At 51.3% G+C, this 25,054-nt stretch overlaps 1 protein-coding gene across 1 annotated transcript in view; it reads left to right on the top strand.

The window, feature by feature from the left end:
* The window catches only part of LTBP2 (latent transforming growth factor beta binding protein 2), a 93,925-nt gene that overhangs the window by 16,373 nt on the left and 52,498 nt on the right, over positions 1-25,054 (top strand). Inside the window, exon 3 of the mRNA XM_079768680.1 lies at positions 4,016-4,265. Coding sequence (XP_079624806.1) covers positions 4,016-4,265 — 250 coding nt within the window. The remainder of the gene's footprint in view (positions 1-4,015; positions 4,266-25,054) is intronic.

The raw sequence follows: 25,054 nt of genomic DNA, 5'->3' as shown, positions 1-25,054 counted from the left end.
CAACTGGGGCACCAGTTGGAGAATCTCAGTGAGATGAGACGTGCCCAAGGTCACGCAGCTGGGATGTGGCTGAGCCGGAGTCAGACTAGATCCCACTGACTCCCACCCCTGTGTTCTTACTGCTACCAAGTGGTTGATCGCAGAGGCTCTCAGCGAATGGTAGGAGCAGCCCACATGGTGGGAGCTCTTTCCAGAACCTTCCCCAGGCCTGCCCATTCCAAATTTGGTCTCCTCCCAAAGATGGGGGTTTTGTGTGGAAAATCTGAGCAAATCTCTGCTTGGTTGTTTTGGAGCAGAGTGAAGGTAGAAGGGGCACAGCCAGAAGGCGGGGGGCTGGAGGAGCAATGCCTTCTCTTTCTTACTTTCAAAGCAATTTTGAGAGTTTTCTTTTTGTTCCCCTTTCTTTTGGCATCGTGCTAACTCCATAGAGCTGAACTCCCAAAGCTGAAACTTTCCACATGCCCAATCCTCAGTGAGGAAGAGAGTGCCAGGAGGGTATGGAGGAGTCCAAATTATGAATGGCCAAGGCCTGGCGTGGGCGAGTGGGCACAGGGAGGCTGGTAACAGCATCCATCACCTTTCGGTTGTCTGAGGATGCGGGCTTTCAACAGGGAGGGGCCAGGGTGTGTCCTCGATGGCTAAACATGGACATCGTGGCATCATGCTTGATAACCATTCACCAATAATCAATCAAGCATGGACATCGTGGCTTCCTGCTTCCTAACTTTGCACCAATAATCAATCAATGAAGACTCACTCAAGCCACATCCCCCATCCTGGGGCCATTTCTCAAGTGTAAGGCACAATCTCTGCTCTTGAGGAAAAATGGAAGTGATGAGGCTCTAAAAGTAAAACATAAAGACTTCTGGGCCCACTGTGTTTGGGAGTTTTTCCTCTTAAAGTCCCCACAGCGCCGCATGGAACTGTCTCTCCCGGGCCTCCGCGTTCCCTTACATGCTTTCAGCAGCAGCCGCTGCCGTAGGCCATTCTGAGTTGGCTGATTTCCTTCAGATCCTTCAGTTTTGAAATAGGTGCTCACTTGACAGAGGAATGTTTTGCTTCAGTTTCCTTTAAACAGAAGGATACGTGACCACTATTGCCCCCTCCTTCCCAAAGTGTCCCTAACTTTTGGATTTCAAGCACCAGTCAAATATCCAAAAACATCTTCGGCCCCAAAGTACAGTAGCCAGTTTTCCACTTGGAGGGTGTTAGAAAAACAAACTACCACTTTCCATCCATCTTTAATTAAAAAAAGAACATTTTCACAGAAGAAGAAGAAGAAGAAGAAGAAGAAGAAGAAGAAGAAGAAGAAGAAGAAGAAGAAGAAGAGGAGGAGGAGGAAGAAGGAGAAGAAATGATATAATTTCAAAATAAAAGACATTTTTAAGTGGGGGAAAAGGCATTACAAAGAGCTCAGGAAACTGTTTTTATTTCCCTTATTTTATGGTAGACCAGTAAAAACTGTCGTAAGAATGTACCCTTTCACAGGCACTTGGAGCCACCATTTGGGGCCATTTTGAGGTGATTTGCGGGGAATGGAGAGAGAGGAGAGGAGTTTATGCTCCAATCTCATAATGCAGAGGCTCAGCTCAGACCCAAACTAAAGTGTTTACTTTAGTGCGGAAGTCAGTTCTTGCTGAGACTTATGAAAACAACTCAAGAGCAGATGCAAATGAAGTCCGGGAGGGCTGGCTCAGCACCTCTGCAAACCTGAAACTTGCTGGAAAATCTTTCTTAGAAGATCTGATCCAGAAAGGTTATCTTCCCAAGGAGGTTTTTCCGCCAACAAACCGGCTGGTTTGGAACCCTTTTAGGATTTTTATTTACCACAATGTTATATACATATTAAATGCCATGTTTATAGTCCCTCCCCCCGCCCCCAACTACCCATTTTCCATGAGCTGTTCGTTGTACCAAGCGAAGCGTTCCAACCCTGCTCTGCCTGAGGACCTAACTCCCTGCATGGCAAGGGGCTTCCGTCGTTATGAGAACCCACCACGCCGGGCAGAGCTTCCTCCACGCAGGACCAGTCTCATTGTCTTTGCATCCCCAGCACCCACTATGACCAAGAGGGTGCTTGCTAACTGTCTGCAGAATGTATTGGCAAGTAAGGCAGAACCAGAAGTAAGCGAGTCACCGTGAGTCAGGAATTTGGAGCCTTGGGTTTTAGAGAACGGAAGATGTTAAAGTCAAGAACGGGCTGTCCTCAGAGCCCAGGAAGGGAAGGGAGGAAGCTAGATTGGTTCCGAAAGGCCATCTTAAAGGCAGGGACCACCCACTCAAAGGAGGAAGCAACACCTAGACTGGGGACTGCTGCATGACCTCCTCTCGCCCACACCAGGCTTTGAGTCTTGGTCAGCAGAGAGGGGTGGCTTTGAGGGACTAGGAGTGATACAGCGTTTGTGGTCCACATAAAACCACTCAGGCCTTCCCTTTCTACCCCCTCCCTAAACCGGGCAGAGACCTGGCCTGGACATACCTCCTTCCGCAGTGTTCGCTGGCCCTGGCTTGGCTGTGGGGCTGGCCTCTAGGGAGGGGCGGGGGGTAGTGACAGGGACCTGGCAGAGAGTTAGGTGGGGGCTGCAAAATCTGCCTCTGCTTCCCTCACTGAATACCCTCCCACTCTGTCGCCAGACCCCAGCCTCCCTGGGCCGCGAACAACCCCTAGAACATTCCATGTTCCTTGCAGCCTCCAGAGCTTTGCGCTTGCCTATCCCTCTGCCTGAAAGAGTCTGTCCATATTTTTGCCCGTCCACCTCTTTTGCACCAGTCACATCTCACTCTTCAGAACAGCTTCCTCTGACCACTCCCTCTAAAGCGCCTGATTGGACACAGACCACTACATCACCCGGGATACTGCCTGAAACAACATTATGCTACTGTTTTCTTGTTTCTTCTTGGTTGTCCTCACTCGACTGCAAGCTCCATGTGGGCAAAGACGTTGTCTGTAGTGCCTAGCACACAGTAGGGGCTCAGCAAATATTTGTTGACTGAATGAGTGACAGACGGAGGAGACACTGGGAGACACGGAGGATCCAGCATGAGCCTGACTGTGCTCTCCTGGGTTCCCACCTGTTTTCAGGGGAGGTCCTGGGAGAGATGAGCAGGGCCCAGCACTCCAGTGTGTGCTTATATATGTGACTCTCCCTTGGTTACTGGTCACTGGAGGTGACTCTGATGTTGCAAGGTGATGAAGAGCAGTGAAGAGAAGTCATGACCCCTGTGGCCAGCGGCTGCTGCACAGTGTTGGCTTGAAGGAAGGGGTCCAGGTCAGCCCCACTTTATCCCCAGGCTGGACCCAGGGCCTAGGAGATAGACTCCTTCCAGCTCCCAGTCAGGAGTACTGCCACTTGCTAAGCAGGGTGGGAGCTTCAGAGCAGATGATTTCAAAAGAGGAAGAAGAGGAGGGACTGTCACGCTGAAGACTCTCAGTATCCCCCAGCCTCCTTAGCCCATCCTCATGTGATTCATGAGAAACTGAGATTCAGTGAGGTCAAGATCACATGACTCATGGAAGACCAACAACTCAAACCCCCAACTTTCAGGCCAGTGTTGAGCCCTTTCCCATGAAACAGACTCATCATTCATTCATTCATTCATTCAGTATTAATTGAGAGTCTACTCTGTGACAGTCTCTATTTCGAGTTCTTGAACTACCAGAGGGAACAAAACAAAACAACTGAACTCTGCCTTCATGGTAAAGAGACAGACAACAAAAAGTGGGCTCTTGAGAGCAGAGCACAATGTCAGGAGATTCTGCTGGAGGTGGCGGTGTGAGCGCCTCCACACCTCTGGTCATTCCCTCTTTGGTTGTCCAAAGATGACAGGCAAACCTCCCCCGGAGGCCTGTGGGTGGAGGGGAGAGAGAAATGGGGCCAGGGAGCCTTGGGAGGCCAGCAGACGGCTTCCTGTCTGAGTGGAGGAGGCCAAGCAGCACAACAAGGCAAGGGGCCCTTCTGACAAGTGGGTGTCAGGCCCCCTGCCCCTGCCCTCACCCCTCTCCCTGTCTCCCTAGCTGTGTGCCAGCCGCCGTGCCAGAACAGGGGCTCCTGCAGCCGGCCCCAGCTCTGTGTGTGTCGCTCTGGCTTCCGCGGAGCCCGGTGCGAGGAGGTCATCCCTGAGGAGGAATTTGACCCCCAGAACTCGAGGCCAGCTCCCCGACGCTCAGCCGAGGGTTCACACAACTTGCGCAGGAGCAGCGCAGCCAGAGAAAGCACAGCAGCGGCCAGAGCACGGCCACTGACACCACAGCTTCCACCAGCCAGGTAAGTCCCCTCCTCAGGGGCTTCTTCCTTAGGACCATTTGGTGACAATCTCAGAGCTGCCCTTCCTTCCCCTCTCCCTGCCCCCACCAGTGGTGTGGAGAGCAGGAGAGCAGGGGTTGGGGTTGGGGCTGGCATAGGCTTTGCCAGGTTGAGGTGGACAGGGGAGGTGGGAGGTAGAAGAAAGCTGAGGAGAGCATGTCCCTGGGACCAGGCTCTCTTGTTTCCAGTCCTGGCATTGCCACTTCCTAGGTGGGTGACCTCGGGCAAGTTACCTCTCTGATTCCTCCTCAGTGGGGTGGAGACAACGATGAGAACCGTAATCATGGAGTTGCTGTAAGATTAGGTTAGTCAACACAAGGAAAGGGCTTAGCACAGGGCCTGGCACATAGTAAACTCTTTATAAATGTCTCGCCTTCTCCTCCCCCTTCTCTACCTGTGGTCTCGGTGATGCAGGAAGGACTCGCCACCCAACGCTAACCTTTCTCCTTGGAGGGGCCAAGCAGGAGCATGTGGGGGAAGGGAGTAAAAGAAAAAGTGGGCAAAGGGAGTGTTCACGGGCAGGGTTCCCTGGCCTGCTTGCCAGCTAAACTGGCTAGACTTCTTCTAGCTCAGGACAGGAAATCTGAACTTTGTAAACTGGTCCATTTCTAGAGAGCTGTGTTTTCCTTTTGGTTTCTCAGGTTAATTTTTCCATTCGTTTTCTACTTAGTTAAGGTCTTTGTGAAATGTTGCAACCTTGTCTTGCTGAACTAAGGGGAAAAAGGGGGTTTGCCCTTTGGAGGCCAGGAGAACCAGGGAGAGAAGGCTGATGGGGAGGTTGGGTCCCCAGTGGAAAGCTCGGGAGAGAAAGGAAAGGAGCTTGAGATTGTCTAGCAACTCTGAAGAGGGGCCGGGCTGACCAGGGTCTTGGTAAGGTGGGGTTCCAAGGCCCGACCAACCAAGCACGTGGTTTCCAAAGGCAGCCAGGAGCAGAAAGGGCTGAAGGATGAACTCAGGTCCAAGCCTAGGGAGCTCCAAGGTCAAAACCAGAAGAGCCAAACCCTTAGGCCCAGGCCCAGGGATGCTGGGCAGAGAGAGGGGCAGAGTTAGGTGGACAACACAGGGGCAGGTGGGCAGGGCCTGAACCTTGTTCTGATTAGTCCCAGCTGAGGGTCCCAGGTGGCGGGAAGGCACTTGAGGGAGCCCTAGTGGTACCAGCTCCAGGGCCAACCAGGGGCAGAGTGGGAGAAGAGTCCTTTCAGCTGAGCTTCCCCCAGCAAGCTTTCTTTTGGCTTGTGTGGGGGAAGCTCAGCTGAAAGGACTCTGCTGCACTGATCTTCTCTGTGTGTGTGTGTGTGTGTGTGTGTGTGTGTGTGTGTGTCTGTGTGTGCGGTGCGTGCATGCAAGTGTTGGAGGGTGGTTGTTAGGCAGGTCATTCTCCACTCACCCCCTTGAGTCAGAGCTGTGACATCCCCTGCCCCATCTTGCCAGCCCACCCTGCTCCTTGCATTCTTCAAGGCCCATTCCTGCTTTCTCCAAACCTCCCCCTCCCAGTCACTTCTACCCAGCTGCCCGCCTTCCTGCAGCACACACTTGGCATGCATCTCTGTGGGTCTGTGCCCTGTGTCTGCAATCAGACTGTGGCCTGCGCCCTGGAAGGCAGGTACTCCGTCTCACACCCTGGATTTCCCCACAGCTCCGCCCACGGTCCTAGCTCATAGAAAGCACTCAGTCTGCATTTGTACTCTATCACTCGGTCCAAACTGAAGACTTGGCATTGAACCCTCACCCCATGCCTGGAACTGAGGGCCTGGCTCGGAGCGCAGGAGGAGGGGGGCCCCTGCCTCCCTGTGTAGCATTTTCACTCTGCCTTGGGGTGGTCTGTTTATTTGCTCACCGGGCCAGGAGCTCCTGAGAGCAAGACACTGTGTCCCGCTCATTTATGAACGTGGCCCTGGTACCTAACACGGCAGGTGCTCAATCAACAGAAGTTGAGTGAATATATGAATGAGGCTTGATGCTGGGGAGAGGAGGAAGCTGGGAAGAAAGGAGGATGCGCTAGGGAGCCCCTGATCTCCCAGGAAAGGTTTCACATGTGCAGGCGGTGCTGGGGAGGGGCAAAGGCCCAGGGTGAGGTCTGTGGCCCACAGCAGGGCCACCCTCTTTGAGCTTCACAGGCTCCCTGGCCAGGGGCTACTGTGATGTATTTAATGAGCTGCAGCCTCCAGGCCAGCAGTCTCTCTGCTCTGGGACCTCAGTGCCATGAAATCTGGGAAAGTCCGAGTGGCCCGCTGTCGGCCCAGCTGTGTTTTGCTTTGGGAGGCCAAATCCTGCTTGCCTTGTGGTGTCAGACATTTCCTGTGAGCATAGCCAGGTTTCCCAAGCAGCCGCTTGCCTCTCTCCTGGTGGCAACTTGGACAGGCCCTCGGTGTCCAGCTAGAGGAGTGACATGACTCAGGGGCATTCTAGGAGCAAGAGAGGGGTACAAATGTCCAAGATGGGGGAGACACTGCAGGGATTGTGACAGCCAGAGGCCCTCTTTAAGAGGGAATTAGATGGAGGCCAAAAGACTTGTGTCCCAGAAAGAAGATGAGAAGGAGGGGCCAGGAGAGTCTGAGGCAGAAGGCAGCACGCCCTACGAGAGCCAGACATGGCTAGATGTTGTCCAGCTGTGGCCTGGGCTGACTGCTCCTGAGCTCTGGGTCCAGGCTTGTTCCCCAAGTCTGGGCAGAGGGCCTCCCCACCTGGGGAGCAAGAGCCAGGCAGCTGAGGAAGGGCCTTAAGAGATTGGGGAAGGGCGTGGTTACAACAACCTGAAACCTGCAGACCTGGGAAAACAGTGCTTCTCAGTGCTTCTGAGCTCTGCAAAGGGAAGTGAATCACCTGGGAACTTGTTAACATGCAGCTTCTGATTCAGCAGGTCTGGGTGAGTGTCAGGTCTCAGGTGATGCTGCTGCTGCTGGTCCGTATACCTCACCTGGAATAGTGAGGGTCCTAGCCTGGGCTTTTGGACAATCCTGGGTTCCAGTCCTGGGATTTACTTACTACTCATCAGCTGTGTGATATTAGGCAAGCATCCTGACCGCTCTGAGTCATTAGTCTCTACCTGATAGGATTGCAGAGAGGATTATATGACATCATATGGTGCCTGATTTGAGTTCGTGTTCAATATCCGTTAACCATCAGCTGGCTGGTTCTCTTTGTCTTGGGGACTTGAGTGGATAGAAGACTGTGGCAAAGAACAGATAGAAAGCCAGGGTGCATACATATGGCCATGCATGTGTGTGCGTGTGTATGCACGTGTGTATGTGTGTGCAGACCTACTAGCAGATGCAGCAGTAGCACCAGTGGTGGCTTTGTGCCAGCTTGGTTGTTCCATAAGGACCAGTCTCATCGGCTTGATGGCAGATGGGGTCAAGGTGAGGTTTAACGACATTTCTCAGAAGGGGAAGGACTTCCACTGGGTTTGCTCCTTAGCCTGACCTAAGTCAACCAGGACTTAGAGGTTGACCCCTGGGGACATCTCAGCCTGTTTAGTCAGTACTTGGGCAACACGGGCCTGGAAGACAGTGCTGAGCAAAGCAAATGGGATGGCGGGGAGGTGTCTGGAATGTTGTGGACCCCGTGGTGGTGGCTCTCAGTGGGCTGCTTCTCCAGAAGCCAGCTCTTCTCTTTATATCCCCTGGATTAATTTTCTGTGGCTGAGATAACAATTTGCCACAGTTCTATAGTTCAAACATCTGATACTGGTCTGATCAGGCTAAAGTTAAGGTGTCACAGAGGCTGTAGGGGAGAATCTGATTCCTGTTCATTCAGGTTGTTAGCAGAATTCAGTTCCTTGCAGTTGTAGGACTGAGGTCCCTGTTCCTTTGGGAAGCTGCCCACATTCCTTGACTTGTGGCCACCTTCCTATCTTCAAAGCTAAGCAATGGCAGACTAACTCTTTATATTTTGAATCCCCTCTGCTTCCTCTTTGGCTGAATCTCTCTCACGGACTCTTGTTTTCTCTACTTTAAGGGCCTATGTGATTACATTGGGCCTACGTGAATAACCCAATTTAATCTGCCTATTTTAAGGTCAGTTGATTAGAAACCCAAATTCCATCTGCAATCTTAATTTCCTTTTGCCATTTCGTGCAACATGTTCAAAGGTATAACACCAGGGGACAAAGATCATGGGGGCCAGGCACATCCACCCACTGCAGCACATTCCAGCTCGGACCCTCTGTCAAGGGCTTGCCACAAGGGTGGCCCTACATGATCTGACGTCAGTTCTCACCACTTGCTCTCCTCACTCACCCTGTTTCTGCCACACCAGCCGACTGGCTTTTCCCCAGATGTGCCAGACATGCTTTCACCTCAGGGCCTTTGCACTTGCTGTGTCCCCCTGGAACGCTGTTAGTGTCCTAGGTCTGTCATAACAAATTACCACAGACTGAGTGGCTTACAACACCAGGAACGTATTCTCTCACAGTTCAGGAGGCCAGAAGTCCGAAATCAAGGTGTTGGTGGAAGCTCAGAGGGAGAATCGGTTCCATGCCTCTCTCCTAGCATCTGTTGGCTCCCGGCGATCCTTGGTGTTCCTTAGCTTTGCTGCATCACCCTAATTTCTGCTTCTGTTGTCACAGGGTCCTGTGTGTGTGTGTGATGTCCTTATAAGGGCACCAGTCATTGGATTTAGGATCTACCCTAATGCAGTATAACCACCTCTAAACCTAACTAATTACATCTGCTAACACCCTATTTCCAAATAAGGTCACATTAACAGGTTGGGGGCTAGGACTTCAACATATCTTTTTGGCAGACACAATTCAACCCATGCCGAGCACTTCCCCCAACACACATGGCTTGCTTCCTCCCCTCCGGTCTTTCCATCTCAGTGACACCTGGAGGCTCTACCAGGGGGACCCAGGCACCCCATCCCCACAGAATGGCAAGGGATATTCCTAGGAGATTGATGACCCAGAATCAGAAACTAGGTTCCTGGGGAGAGGGCAGCTGGGCACAGAAGGGACAAAGAGTTAATGACCTCAGCTGGTGGCCTCCAGTTTGGCTATTCAATGTCCCCCATGGGAAACGTGTTATTCCCCCTTTACCGCTTCCAAGGTCGCAACAAGGACATGAGATGCCTTTCACCAGGGCAGACCTTGGCTGTCCCTGACAGTCTGGCCTCGAGTCCTCCCTGGCAAGGCTGCGATGGGTTAAGCAGCCGCATCTTCGGTGCTGTGTCACACATTCCTGGGGCCACTGCGTGGTGCCTCCCTGCAGCGTTGACTCAACCCTGTAATCCGGACTGAGTCAAGCTTTTGGACTTGGGACTCTGGAGTTGATTGCTTTCCTTCTTTTTCTTGTCTTTTTTTTTTTTTTTGTCTTTTTTCTGATTGCTTTTATTTTATTTTATTTTATTCTGATTGTTTTTATAACTCTGAGCCCCAAGCTTGCCCCCTGGAGTTTTTCTGGAATTTCCCAATCCTTAGGACCTTGACTACACTTTGAAAAGACTTAGAATTAGGGGACCCAATCTTGCCTCCGGCTGGGCTACTAACTAGCACAGTGACCATGTGGACTTCAGTCCCTAAACCAGTGGTCGGCAAATCATTAGTCAACAGAGCCAAATATCAACAGTAAGACGATTGAAATTTCTTTTAAGAGCCAATTTTTTTAAAACTTAAACTATATAGGTAGGTACATTGTTATTAACTTAATTAGGGTACTCCTAAGCTGGCCTTTGCTAAAAACTCAAGGGGCCAAAGAGCCGCATGTGGCTCGCGAGCCGCCATTTGCTGACCACTGCCCTAAATCTTAATGTCTCTGTCTGTAAAATGCGAAGAATAATTCTTTGCTCACTGGGAGGTCGTGAGGATGCACTAACACGGTGTGGGTGAAAAGTCTGTGAATTATTGTAATTCTTCAGCAGGCCTGACAGTGGGCTGAGGCATCTGCCTAGACCTCCTATACACGAGTGGTTGCTCTCAGGAGAAACTTCTCACCGGGGCCCTGCCTGGCCCTCTTTTAAGGTTTTAACCTCAGGGCTAACCGTAGCCGCTGTAGACACCAGGAGCTGTGCCTTGGCCATAGTCTCTGGGACAGGTCCCCCACAGTTGTGCAGGGCCCAGCCCGTGCGGTTGTACGTGGTGACCCTTGACCTGGCCCCTTCCCGGAGGGAGTTGTCCCCCATGTTCCTGTTATTTAATATTGTAAACCTCTGACTCGAGAGTCCCCGTTTGGCTCTCTTTATTTTCCACTTTCTAACATGACATGATGTACTAATTATGTTTTTTTGTCTGTTTTTCCCCAACTACAGTATGAGCTCCTCGGGGGCAGGGATCTTTGTTTTGTTCAGCTACATCCCAGGCTCCCAGAGCAGCGCCTGACATAGAGTAAGCACTTAATAAGTAGCTACTGAATGAACATCCTGTCTCAGTGCATCCCCAGCTGCTGCCTGGAGCAGAGACGGCGGTCTCGGGTCCATTCCCTTCTGAGCTTGCACTTGGCCCACCCCCTAGCACGCCGTTGATCAGGAAGGGGCTCTCCCAATGCCCCCAACCGGTGGGTGCCCGCCCACCCTGTGCCCGTTGGCCTCGGGGGTCATACTTTTCTCCTAAGAGTGACTGCAGGGCAGCCAGAGCAGGGCTTGGCAGACCCTTTGGAGTGCCGGGAGTCTGGGGTGGGGCTGTGGCATCTCTGGGCCTTAGAAGAGTCCCATGAGCCCCTTCTCCGGGGCTGTGGGTTTGGCAGAGGGGGGCTCAGAAGGGAGTAGTCAGAGGGAGATGCTCATGCAGGGCCTCCAGCCAGAACAAACGGACAGGGCGCTGCTGCCCCAGGTCTGAGGTCACGGAAGCCCTGCTGCTGCTTTGGAAAGAGCAGAGGGACCTGTGCCTCAGTGAGAACTTCCTTCACTGCCCACGGGATGGGCAGGCACCCTGGGCTTGCAGAGCGCTCTGGGAGTGGAGACGGGCCCCGTGAGGGTTTGTGCAGGGTCCCTTGGCGCTCAATCCCTGCCCACTGTGCTCATCTCTGGGAGGAACTGGGTGCGTCCGAAGCACCCCATTCCCGCGGGGAGAGGGGAAGGCAGGCTGTTCTGTGCTGGACCTTTTAGTCACTGGACACGATAGCAGGAGGCAACTACCACTTCATAATCTCTGTAACAGGCTGTCTGCTGGAGGACCCTGGACCCGGCTTCTTCCCAAAGGGAAGGTCCCCCATGTCCCCCACAAAGCACGTTGTTCCCAGGCCGTCCTCTCCGGCTGGGTTCAGCTGCGGAGGCCCCTTCTAGGTTTCTCTAAAGGGAAGGTGGCCTCTGGGACTGTATAGAGTGTTAATGTGCGCCTCTCCAACCCCTCCCACCGCCCCCCCCCCCCCAACACACACACAAATACCTGAGACCCATGCGCTCAGGGCCCGGGCAGGGCATAGCTGGCCGTAAGGTACCTGTGTGAATAGCAAGAAGACATGGGCTCTGGGCAGAAGCAGCTGGGCATGCAATCTGGCCCTTAGGTCACGAGGAAAGTGGGGCCCAGGTGCCTCTCTGTGCAGCAGAGCCTGGGAGCCTCCTCCTTCTGCCATGCTCTGCCCAGGGCACTCACCTCCGGGCTGGAGAAGATGCCAGGCTCAGGCTTCTGGGTGCTCAGGGGAGAAGGGGGCCCGGGCCTTCTTGTTCCCCCCACAAAGCAAGTGGGCAGATTCAACGGAGGTAGTATCTGCTTCCTGCATACTTGCCTTCTTCCCTCTCTAAGCTTGAACATGGACATCTGGCCTAGATGGCCCGGGGCAGCCCCCAAATCTCTGATGAAGACTGCAGACCCCCTTTTTCAGGACTCTCCCAGAGCTGAGGATTATCAGGATGCTTCCCTCGGTGAGGTGCCAGAGGGGGGCTTCCTCCCAGCCCAGCCCTGGCCCCAGCCCTCTACAGTCTCTGACGTAGGAGCTGTTGGCCTCCTATCTGCCCACGGCTGCAGCCAAGTGATGGAGAAAGCTTCAAGCCTCCTCCTCTCCTACTTCCCCTTCCTCCTCATCACCATCCACAGGGCTCGCTGCACTCTGCTCTGAGTTTCAGGCACTGTACTCGATGCTCTGCCCTCCTCTCTCCTCTCTTTTCCTCTCCTCCCCACACCAGAGTCACCAGCTCAGTGACATCCGGGAAATGGATGTTACACAAATGTCTTGTGGCCAATTATGTTGAGCCCAAGTACAGCATATACATGGAGTGGGGTGTGGGGCTCCACCTGCCGCTGGGATGGGGGCAGGCACCAGGACCAGAGGGGCAGGGAGCCTCCCGGTGCTCACCACAGCCCTGACCTAGCCTCAGCCTAATGGGGCGCCTAGAACTGTGGCGACAGTGGTGAATGTTTGGGCCAGGACTGCGTGGGACTGAGGTTATGGTTGAGGTGACATTCTATTTCACAACAGGGTGGTGGTTAGGGTAACTTTGGTGTGGTGTTAGAATGAGGTTATAACCTGAGGGTTGTGGTTAGGGCTGGGTTAGGGTTATGTCACAGTAGAACGGAGGACTGTGGGTTTTTCCAGCATGGTAGGGTTGTTATTTTAACCTATCATGTATGAGCATTATTGAGTCAGCTGGCCTACTATGCGAAGCACTTTACAGGCTCCACCTAATTTAATGTTGGGAATAATACAGCATCGTGGTTAAGAGCATGGGTCATGAGTCAGACCTCAGTTTCATCTGATTCTGTCGCTGCTTAGCTGTTTGATACACCAGGGTGTCCCCCAAAATATGTATACACACTGTAGCAGCTCATAGCTCCATTTTGAAAATGAAGTGCATTTTAATAAACACTGCCTTTATAATAATCCAAAATGTGTATATACATTTTGGAAGGGCACCCTATGTCTGAGTTTCTTCACCTCCCTGAGTCTAAGTATACATTGATGATGCGAATACTGGACAGAATAAAATAAAACACAGGGTTGCAGTCAGAGTAAAAGAAAATACCTAAAGTGGATAAAGTGCTAAGCCACATAGCTAAGTGCTCAATACTTGATAGCTGATACCCTTTCTATCAGGAGTCCCAGCAGGAAAGAGATGACACCCTCAGTGGGGACAGTTTGATAAAGGGCCTATCTGCAAGGGCACAGACAGGATTAGGGGAAACAACAAAGGATGGGGTACCCAGGGGTAGCTGTGTAGGGAAGCCCTTGCTTAACCCTCCGGGTCTAAAGGGGACAGGGAGCAGGGGCTACTGACAGCCAGAGTGGCTCCAGCCATTGGGCCACGACAGGGCTGTGGCCTGTGGTAGAGGAACACAGCCTCCGCCCGCCCGCAGTGGCCCCTCAGGAGAGAGCCGGGGGATCCATTGCTCTGCTCCTTGCTGGGTCCCACGTGGGCCGGGGCAGGTAGGAGATCTCCAGCACATTGGCCAGACCCCCACAATGACCTGGTGAGGAGGAGACTCCTACTGCCCCACTCCACAATGAGGAACCTGAGACAGGGTGACTGCCGCCCGGCTCTGCTCAAGACTCTGGAACCCATGCGTGCAGTCCTTTTGCTAAGCAGCTCCTAGCGAAGTGAGCCGAGACAGGTGCAGACCTGCAAGCCTGGGGAGGGGGCTGCAGAGGACTGGGGCCGGCATGGCATCCTGGGTCTTTTTCAGGAAACTATGGAATGTTGGCCCGCGCCTGGAGCAGCATTCCCCACGGCCATGTGTGGGGAGCTTGCTGGGTCATTAAAACATTAATGTATGCAATTTCCAGCATCCAGCTTGAAAAAAAATAGTAACAACAAACATTTCAAGCTTGTGGCTGTACTCATAGCATTCGACTGACCTAATCCTCTAGGATTTTTGTTTGAAAAGAAAGAGTTAGGGAGAGATGAAGCAAGGAGGGAATGGAAAGACAGTTAATACTCATTCTCAGATGCCTCAGGGAATGTCTGTCCCATCCGGGGGCTTTGTGCAGACCGTGGCTGCTCAGTAATGCCACCTCTGGGGTGGTGGTGGTGGTGGTGGAGGTTGGAGGGTTGTATGGGAGAGAAAGAGAGAGAGAGAGAGAGAGAGAGAGAGAGAGAGAGAGAGAGAGAGAGAGGTGGGGTGTGGGTGAAAAGCTGTGCTGAGAGGTCATGGCTCAAAAATCACAATGGATTTTTTTCAGGTCCTGTGAATTTTCCTTTTAAGCTCAAGGTTTTCAAATATATATCAGGTTTCACCCTTGTTCACAATGTAGAGGAAGTCTCGGATGCATGTTTCCAGTAGTTTTTCCAGTTACGCTATGTTTCACTCTGCCACCACTTAACTAATTTGCCACCATCAGAAAAGGAACTGTACGTTTCCTGGGTGAAAATTACTTTACCGAAATAAAGTGGTACCAAAGTGGTACAGTCAGCCCTCTGAACCCGCAGATGCAACCAACCACGAATAGAAAATACTCAGAAAAAATAATTTTACGTTGTTGATGACAGGCCTAAGAGGCAGTACTGAACATGTACGGACTTTTTTTCTTCTTCTTTTTGTCATCATTCCCTAAACAATACAGTATAACAACCATTTACATAGCATTTACATTGTAGTAGGTATAAGTAATCTAGAGATGACTTTAAAGTATATGGGAGAATAGGTGTAGATTATGTGCAAATACGACACAATATTCTACAAGGGACCTGTGCATCCATGGATTTTGGTACGTGTGAGGAGGGGTCCTCTAACCAATCTCCCATGAATACGGAGGCAGGGTTGTATTATGATAACAGTAAGGGACTCTGAAATGTATACTTGTTTCCACTTGTCGAGCTGAGTCAACATGTCAGCATTCCTCCTTATTCTCCCCCAATCACCAGCTCACCTGTGTGCACGCATGCGCACGCACATACACACCCCACCCCTGGTGGGGGACTAAGGAGGAAGGCTTAAGTCTTGCAAGATAATTTCCCAGAAAAGGAAAATGGTTAAATGCAAAGTCATCTGATGACCATGGTTGTAAGATTGGCTGCTTAGGGCCCAGAGGGGTGTGTATGCACCCCTGTCCGTCTGTCTGCAGATGACATAGTGACTATTGCTAAATGATTTCCAATAACAAGATGTGAAAACACATAGTTCTTTTGTTAGCCACATTGCTGTGGTTTTGTGTCCGTGATTCACTGTGGAAGTGAGTAGCTGTGACAGGCATTTTGTGGTAGTTTTTTTTTCTTCTTTTTTCTCCTAAAAAAATATTTGTGAAACGTCTAAAATTCAAGGAAGTCCAGTGCTTAGAAAAGAAAAATCCCCATTCCTTGCAAAACGAAGACTGCAAATCAAAACCTCTGGAGCTACCACCTCTCTCCTCCCCGCTGGTCACCTACACTGCATTTTCCTCCCAGCCTCAGCCCTCACTGCTGACTAGCATGTCCACCCACAGGTGCACCCAACGGACGGTGGAGGTTGCATCAGAGGCCTCTCGAGGGAATCTGGTCCTCAGAGGAAGCGGGGGTGTCTTTCTGAGACCTCAGCCAAGCCACACTCTTGGGAAACAAATGGATTCCACATTTGGTTCTGTCTTTGAGGTCCTTGGGTCAAGGTCAGAGCCCCTACAGCAGGCAGTAGTGTGTGAGGGAGGAATTGTGAAATCATTTATGTCTTACAGTTAGACAAGTCTGGCTTTGGTGCTCAGCTCTACCACTTACCAGCTACGCTGCCTAGAGTAAGTGGTTTAACCTCACAAGCCTCCGTCTCCTCATCTGCAAGAGGGGATGACATCACGACCTTCTAGAATGGTCAGGAGGATTTACTAAAATACATAAATACACCTGACACCTTTTAGATGTGCCGTGAGTGCACCCACTCTTATTTGTCCCTAGACTTTGGGGTTATCTGAGCCTTTTGCTTCCATCAAAAAGCAGCAGTGGTAAATAGGAACTCTGAGTTTGCCCAGAACACTTGAAGGTTATTTCTGGCCCTGGCGAGGTTTCCTGTCATGGCCAAGGGTGAGCCTTAGGCTGGGGGATGTCATCCCTGAAGGCAGACGGAGCTCGGGCCCTGCGACACGCACCTCCCTGCTGGTGGGGACCCCGGGCAGGGTAACAGCCTCTTTGTGCTTTAGTTTTCTCTTCTGAAAAGTGGGGGGTGATAGTTCCTATAGCAGAGAGTTGCTGCTTTCATCAAGCGAGGCATCCAATGTGAAGGACTTAACAAAAATACAAAATGAAAAGGCCTGTTGCTGATGTCTGGCATATGCTTAGTTGGTCGCGTTGAGCTGCTATGTTACCAAGTGAAGGCTTCTCAGGTTGAGTCCCAGTTCTCGTAGAAATCGCCTTTTGTTTGTGATGCTGGAGCCTGAGCTTCAGCTCCTGAAAGAGCATGCCAGCCCCTGAGAGCGTATCCTTGACCCAGGCCCCTCGCTGCCTTTGTCTACATGGGCTTGTCCAGATGAGGGTGCTAAACTCATCTGAAGTCACAGGCCTGTGTTTTTTGTCCAATCGTGCAGGCCTGTTCAGCTCTGTGTGTGTGGAGGGGGCGGGGAGGGGGACGCATGTGTGTGTGGGGGGCATATTATAGAGGTAGAGGGGTACCAAAGGCCATGAGCTGGAAACTCAAGGGTTCAGGAGGTGGGTATCTCATGCTAGTTTGGTGGTAGTGAGATGCCCATATACCAAGCTCTCCCTGGCTTTGGGACGTGATCCTAGCTCTATCCCCTCAGCCTAAAGGCCTCTCCTCTCCTTCCTCCTCCTCCTCTGATCTCCTGGGACCCTTGTCATGTGTCCATGGGCCCTGACTTGTGTTTTCATTCCGTTCAATGGCTTCAGCCCTCCCACCACTTTGTTTGATTGGGGTGGGGAGTCATCGCCATTTATCGTGTGCCTCTTTGTAACTCACTTGGTGATGAGGCTCAGAGGGGCTTCTGGACCCTTGGAAGACTGAGGCACCCCTGCTTCAGGACTGCTCTGAGGCGGGGATCAGGCCCCAGGCCAGGCCTCAGTGCCCCCCAGGGAGTCCCCCAGATGTGCACAGTTCCTGCCCACCTCTGCCTTATTTACTGCAAGGAAACAGGGATGCTGTGTTCCCCCCTGAACAGCAGGATGTGGTCCAGGCAGGAGACACTCCCCCAGGGTTCCACCCCTCCCCACCTGCCTGGAGCATCCCCTGGGACCTGTGTGCAGGAGCTCAGACTCCTCAGACCTGGGTGTGGCTGCAGGAAGAGCTGGATCTCAGAGCAGGGGGATGTGACTCACAGACGGCCGGGCGGGGTGGGGCCTTGGCTGACTAGTGAGACCAGGGGGGTTGGAGGAGTGGACACAGAGAGATCAGTGCCGGGGAGGTCTGGAGACACTTGGGGGAGGCTGGCTCCGGCCCTTCCAGGAGGGTGCCAGGGAGTGATGGTGCTGGTGTTGATGCTGTTGCATCAGCGTGTCAGGCAGCAGGCGGGGTGGGTCCCCCGGGCACTGCCCACTGAGCATCCACCCCACCGGTCTCTCAGAAGTTGTCAGTCTGCAGCCCTGCCCCAAGCAGGACTGTCTGTGGCTTCCTCTGGGGCACACAGGGACACAGGCCCACGATTCCAGGGCCTGGTGCTCCTGCCTCTCCGGGGCCACGCTGTCGCTGGTCAGCTCTGGCTCTTTAGAAGACTTTCCTCACACTGGGCTGAACCCTGCTCCCTGTGACATGGCGCTGGGCCTGTCCTCGGGAACCCAGTCTCTTTTCTGCCATGGCCCCGCTGGCATCTGCTGGCAGATAGTGCAGTTTGGGGGCCGGACAGCAAGGCTGGGAGGGTGCTGGTTCCCCCGGAGTGGGAAGGCAGGGAACCCAAGCGCCTGGGTATGAGTGAAGCTTTCCAGGCACCAAGCATGCAGTGAGGGCAGTCAGGGGAGCCTTCTAGCCCAATAGTTATAGGCCGAGGTAGACTTCCGGGGTTCAAATCCCAACTCCTCCATTTTCTCTGCTGTGCTGTCCAGTTCGGTGGCCCCCGGCCACATGGGGCTATTTAAATTTAATTTAATGTAAAACTCAGTTGCTCAGTCACACAAACTGCACTTCCAAGGACCCAAAAGTCACAAGCGGCCCAGCCAGTGTGGCTCAGTGGTTGAGCGTCAACCTATGAACCAGGAGGTCATGGTTCGATTCCTTGTCCGGGCACATGCCCTGGTTGCAGGCTTGATCCCCAGTGTGGGGCCTGCAGGAGGCAGCCGATCAATGATTCTCTCTCATCATTGATGTTTCTACCTCTTTCTCCCTCTCCCTTCCTCTCTGAAATCAATAAAACAATCCTATATAATAAAACCCCAATATGCAAATCGACCGAACAACGGAACGACCAATTGTTATGACTCGCACTGACCACCAGGGGGGCAGGCGCTCAATGCAGGAGCTGCCCTCTGGTGGTCAGTGTGCTCCCACAGGGGGAGCACCGCTCAGCCAGAAGCCGGGCTCACGGCTGGCAAGCACAGCGGTGGTGGCAGGAGCCTCTCCCGCCTCTGCTGCAGGCTGCCAGTAAGGGGCGAGGGGTCCCGGATTGTGAGAGCCCCGGACTGCGAGAGGGATCCCAGACTGCGAGAGGGTGCAGGCTAGGCTGAGGGACGCCCCCTCCCAGTACATGAATTTCGTGCACCAGGCCTCTAGTATATATAAATTTGAACTCCTTTTTAAGTCACAAGCAGCTAGTGGTTAGCAGATTGGATACCACAGACTAGTGAGCATTTCATCAACACAGAAAGTTCCACTGGACAGTACAGATCTAGGTACATGACCTTGGACAAGTTCCTTAACCACTCTGTGCCTCAGTTTTCTTTTAATAACAGTCCCAAGCCCCTAAGGTGATCGTGAAGATTAGATTAACATAAGGCCGTGGTCGGCAAACTGCGGCTCACGAGCCACATGCGGCTCTTTGGCCCCTTGAGTGTGGCTCTTCCACAAAATACCACGGCCTGGGTGAGTCTGTTTTGAAGAAGTGGCGTTAGAAGAAGTTTAAGTTTAAAAAATTTGGCTCTCAAAAGAAATTTCAATCGTTGTACTGTTGATATTAGGCTCTGTTGACTAATGAGTTTGCCGACCACTGACATAAGGCATATAACATGTAACACACAGCACAGAATGAGTGCTCAGTAAATGTCCATTATTGTTGTCTAGGACAAGTGGGGCAGGGTTCAAGTCCTCCCCTCCCCACAGGGAACCCACCAAGCTGGTACCTGTGATACCCGGAGGCTGGAGAGCGATGGCTGCGGCTGGGTCTCACCTGCTCAGCCCTCAAGCTCTGCCTCGCACAGAACCAGCAGGCTCCTGGCTCTGTGCCAAGGTCACAGTGTCCCCTCCTCCTCCCCCTCCCCCACCAGGCCTGGGTGCCCACCTGTTCCCTGCTGGGACAGGGCAGGGCTGTGGCAGGGGCTGGGGCAGGATGTGTGGCTACACCCTTGTGGGTGCCTGGGGGTTTGGCACGGACCGTGGCCTGGGCCTGAGGCCTGCCTGGCCAGCCAGGAGGACAGAAGTGAGGGCTCCCCCTTCTCTTGCCAGTGCCCAGACTCTCAGGGGAGACTGTGCTACCGGGGAGGCACCAGGGCGTGTTTGCCAGCAGTCCCGGGAAGGAGAGCTCTGCCCCTTCAGCCAGAAGCAGAGATGGAATCCTGGGAACAGCTCTCTTCCTGTTCCCCTCCTTCCTCTCTGCCTGCTCCCTCTCAGCACCTTCACAGCCGCCTGCTCTGCCTGCCCCTTTAGCCTGGGGGCTCCCAGGACTCCCGCCCCCCTCTTCTTTACTCTCTCTACTCCTATATTTCTCAGTGTTTAGGTGTCAGAGCACCTGGAAGTCATAAGAAATGCCATAAACGATCAATGTAATTAATTCCACGATCAGAGCTGGGAACCGTTTTATTAGCAGAAACTATGACGCTCGTCTGTTTGTGCAAAAGAAAAGACCTGGCTGAGGGCATACCCGAGTAGAATAAGCTGTCAAGTGAAGTGCGGCGGGCTGTTGCCACGTTTTCCGCTAATATTCACTTACGGCTTGTTCATGTGTTTTATCGCGTGCTAGCAGGCAAGTGGTAGCAAGTACCAAAGGTTAGAGACGGATGAATGGGAACGTAACTCAGAACTGAGACCAGTCCGTTCATTGACACGTTTCTCCCTTGAAATTGGGACGTGTTCACAGAGTTAATGCCTCAGTCCAACAGTGGAAGGAACTCTGAAGTGTGGTTTGTTCTGCACACTTTCCCTGAGTGATGTCACTCCTCCTTTACGCGGTAACCACCACCTCTGCACTTGACTCTCCCGCCCTCCCCCACCCAGCCCCATCTCTCTCCTGAGTGATTCTTCCTGGGTGTTCCCATCTGCAGATCCATCTTGAGACACTCGACACGTATCATGTCCAAAATGGAGCCATTTCTTGGATCTCTTACGTTGGGATCTTGGCTCCTGGACCCTCCTTTCTCCCTTCTCCCTCCCGCCCCCTGCATCTGCCCATTTGTCTAAGCCACAGCTGGGAATTCTCTAGGACTTAAATATCCTTTGAATCTATGCTTTCCTCTGGGTACCACCCTTGGTCCTTGTAGCCTAGACCAGAGTCTTCAGTCCTCCCTAATCTGATCCATCCACCACCAGGTAATCTTTCACCAGAGTAATGATCATTTTAAAAGGCCCATCCTATCATGTCCTAGACCTTCTTAACGACCACGAATATCTCACGGCTAATGTGTGGCTTCCACTGTGCCCCCACACCTTTGCCTGGATGCGGTCCCTTTGCCAAGCCTCCATTGGAGCAGACAGAGTAAGAGGGTCTTTGCCATCCCTGGACCTCAGTGCCTAGCATGTGAAGGCACTCAGTAGGTGCTTCTTGAATGAGTGAAAGAGGCTGGGCTGCTCCAAAGTCTCCAGGGACACACCCCCCCCCCCCCCCCCCCCCGCCACCCGCATCCAGTACAGCCCAGGCACCCCTCCCCCTCATTTCAGGCCCTCCCCCATACGCACCAGACTTAGTCTTCTTAACTTCTCAATGTCCTCATCTGTAAACCAGTGATGAAGAAATCACAAGTGCTGGGGTGGCTTAAAGATGAACTTAACCTGGTTTGGTCACCTCACTCTGTACCTGGGAGTTCTGCAACCTTCAGCAAGGCATAGAAAATCCTTCCCCTGTTTTCTTGACTGTAAAATGGGGATAATGAGTAAATCTTAGGGGTATGGAGAGGCCCCCATGAGATGATGCATGCGATGTGCATTGCTGGCATAGAGGCTGGTACAGAGGCTGGCACAGAGAGAGTATTCATTACACTGTAACACTAGCTCATTCCCCATCCACCCACTTCCCACTGTGACTACTTCCCAGGGCATCCTTCCAAGGCTGCCTGATGAATATGCAAATAAATGCAACAGGTGTCCTTATTTTCTCTATTTTTACCCCAAAGTTTACATGTCCCACACGGGGAGTCAGCAGATTTTTCTCCATAAAAGGCCGGCTCGTAAATATTTTAGGCTTTGAACAGCAGATGGTTTCTGCGATTCCTCAGCTCTGCCATCACCGAGGAAAAGCAGCCTCTGACAATGAGTGCGGCTGTGTTCCAATTAACTTTATTTATGGAAACTTAAGTTTGATTTTCATATCACTTTCTCATGTCATGAAACAGCCTTCTTCTTCTTTTAATTTTTTTTTCAACCATTTAAAAATGTAAAAAGATGACTGTTGTTTCACTGTCTGTGCAAACACAGTGAGAGGGCCAGATCGGGGGCTGTTCTTTCACTTTTCAGTGCATCTTGGAGACCTTCCCTACGGTGCAAAGGGGCTGCTTCTTTCTGTTTTGAGGGCGGATGACTCCGTCCTGTGGAGGTAGCCTAGTTTGTTTGACCAATCCCCTAGGGCAGGGCACTTAAGTTGTTTCTATTCTTTACAAAATATTGTTATTACAAAATAGCGCTGTTATGAATAATCTCGCCCATCCACCATTTTTGACATTTGCAAGTGTCTTAGGTCAGATTCCCCTGGAGGTGCAGCTGGGAAATGGATTCTAGTGACTTATTGGGGGAGAGCTAAGGGAGGGAGGGAAGCAGAATGGATAGGTGGAAGTGTCACATAATCTCATTCATATGTGGAATCTAATGAACAAAATAAACAGATGAACAAACTAGATCCAGAGACATAGAAGCATGGAACCGTCTGTCGAATCTCAGAGGGAAGGCATGGGTGAGTGGGTGGGAAGAGATTAACCAAAGAATTTATATGCATATATGCATAACCCATGGACACAGACAATCTGTGGTGAAGGCCTGGGGCAGGGCCGGGGGTGGGCTAGAAGGGATCAATGGGTGGAGAACAGGGAATATCTGTAATACTTTCAACAATAAAGTTAAATTTAAAAAGAAAAGAAAAGAAAAGAAAAGAAAAAAGAAAAGAATGGGCAGGTGGGAAGAGCCAAGTGAGAATTGGTTCTGGAGAAATCAAGCCAAGGCCTGATTAAGGGTGGAGCGAGCAGAGTGGTCCCACCTTGAGGCAAGGGGGTGGGGCTTTTGAGCTTCTGGTTCAAGCAGCCATTGGCTTAGTGGTCATGATAGTGGGCGGAGCCTGTCACGTGGCTGCCATCAGCCTAGAGCAGGACTCAGAAGAAGCCACTGGGGACCTGGGCTGGGCACCTGCAGCACCCACCACAGCAGGTTTATCTGCAGCACAGTCTCAGAGGTGTAACTGGAGGGGCAAAGCATAGATGCACTGTGCTGTGGGTAGACTTTGCCAAATTGCTGTCCATAAGGGCTGTATCAATTTACACCCTTACCAACAACACCCGAGAGTGCCTGTTTTGCACTCTCTATGATCTATGATCTATGATCTCATCAAATTAGTTTATTATTACACTTTTGGATTTTTGCTAATCTGATGGATTACAGAATGCCATCTCAGAGCAGTTTCCATTTGCACATCTCTTAGAATGAGAAAGATTGAGCAATTTTCATGTGTTTAGGAAAACGTGTATTTTTTTTTTTCTGTGAGCTGTTCCTATTCCTTTGCTGATTTTTCCTTTTGGGCTATTGGTCTGTCTTTTTTCTTTGTAAGAGCTCTTTATATTTTATGGAAATTGGTCTTTTTCTATACATGAGTTGCGCATATTTTTCTCATTTTGTTATTTTACTTTGTTGAAGGTGGTTTTGTCCAAGCCGAGGGTTTTGATCATAGGGTTGTTTGGACAAGTAGATAATATATTATGTAAAACACATAGCACGTACCAGGCCACTGCCTGATAGGCACTGCATGGATGTTATCTCCCTTTCCCTCTCCTCAGTTCTGTGCCTTATCTAACACAGTGTTCATTATTCTTCCTTAAAGATGGCCCATGCTTCCCACCTCCATCCATTTTCTTATGTCTTGCTCCTCACTTTTGACTGTAAAATTCCTAACCATCTCTTTGAATGGGTAGTTCAAATGTCAGTCTTTCTTACATCTGAATTCCTACACCTCTGTTAGCCATCCTAATCCATCGTGGATCCTCGTTATTTACACACATTTGCCATGCGTTTCCCGAGCTTCAGTTGTCTTATCTATAAAATGGAGTTGCTGGGAGAAATAGAGATTTATTTTTATTACGAAAAGATGCATGTTTTCTATAAAAAATTTTACTGAAAAAATTCCACAGGTACAGAAACATATAACGTTTAGAGCAGTAGTTAGACATACACAGGCACCCGCACTCCCCAGAGGCAGCCACTCTTCACAGGTCCTTCCAGACCTTCCCGATGCCTGTGTAAATGTTTTTAGGGGGAGAGAGTTTTCTTAAAACACAAAACTGGAAGCATACTATCCACATTGTTCTGCAACTTACTTTTTTTTATTCAATAAAATAACATGAATAAGATGATGCATTGAATCAGTGCTCAATGAATGGCAGCTATAACTGTCCTGTCCACCTTGCAGTGATGTTTTTAAATGTTCTTTTGGCAGCAGAGTACTTTTCAAGCAAAATCGCATATGAAAGCCCATTTATAACTGAGATAGGGTGGAGTTGCCAGTGGGGGTGAAGGTGGTGCGGGGAGGGCACAGAGCCCCTTACCCACTTGTTTTCCCATTGCCGTTTGAACACCTGAGAGTGTTGGGCAGGGTGTAGGCACATCACATTTAACTAAGGGACATCATTATGGGGATGTACTGTCCAGGCAAGCTGGTGGTTACCCTGCTGGTCTTCAGCTGGTCCTTAAGGGATTTGAGCTCAGGAATCTCGGGGCCATTAGCGTGGGGTTCCAATGAGAGAAACAAGTGACAGCATGTTAAGTGAAAAATCTACAGGTGATGACAAAAGTTCAAGAACATATACTTGAGCAAAGGTTGAAAGGAAATATGCAAAATGATTTGCTCTTTTGGGGTGGGGGTGATGAATTCCTTTTTTTCTCCTTGAATATTGCTGTTACATTATTGTTGCAATAAAATAAATGAAGGGGATATTCTAAGTTCTGCCCCTGAACAATCTGTGAATGTGTATACGTTGGGCACCTATGCCACAGGTGTGCTGGAAAGGTTGCATTAAGAAGTAGCAGAGGGCCGGCGTGGCTCAGCGGTTGAGCATCAACCTATAAACCAAGAGGTCACGGTTTGATTCCAAGTCAAGTGCTCATACCTCACTGGCAGGTTCCCCAGCCCTGGTGGGAGTACGTGCAGGAGGCAACCGATTGATGTGTCTCTCTCACATCGATGTTTCTCTCTCTACTTCTCCCCCTCCTCCTTCCCTTCCACTCTCTCTAGAAATCAATGGAAGAAATATCCTCAGGTGAGGATTTAAAAAAAATAATAAAAGGAAAGAAAAGGGCAGAGGGCCCTGGCCGGGTGGCTCAGTTGGTTGGAGTGTTGTTCCATACATCAATCCCTGGTCAGGGCATGTAAGGGAGGCAACCGATCAGTGTTCTCTCTCACGTCATCAATATTTCTCTCTCT

The sequence above is a fragment of the Cnephaeus nilssonii genome, assembly GCF_951640355.1.
Source record: "Cnephaeus nilssonii genome assembly, chromosome: 4".
Lineage (NCBI taxonomy): Eukaryota > Metazoa > Chordata > Mammalia > Chiroptera > Vespertilionidae > Cnephaeus > Cnephaeus nilssonii.
The sequence above is the reverse complement of the archived record's forward strand: the minus strand, read 5'-3'. Positions and strand labels throughout refer to the sequence as shown.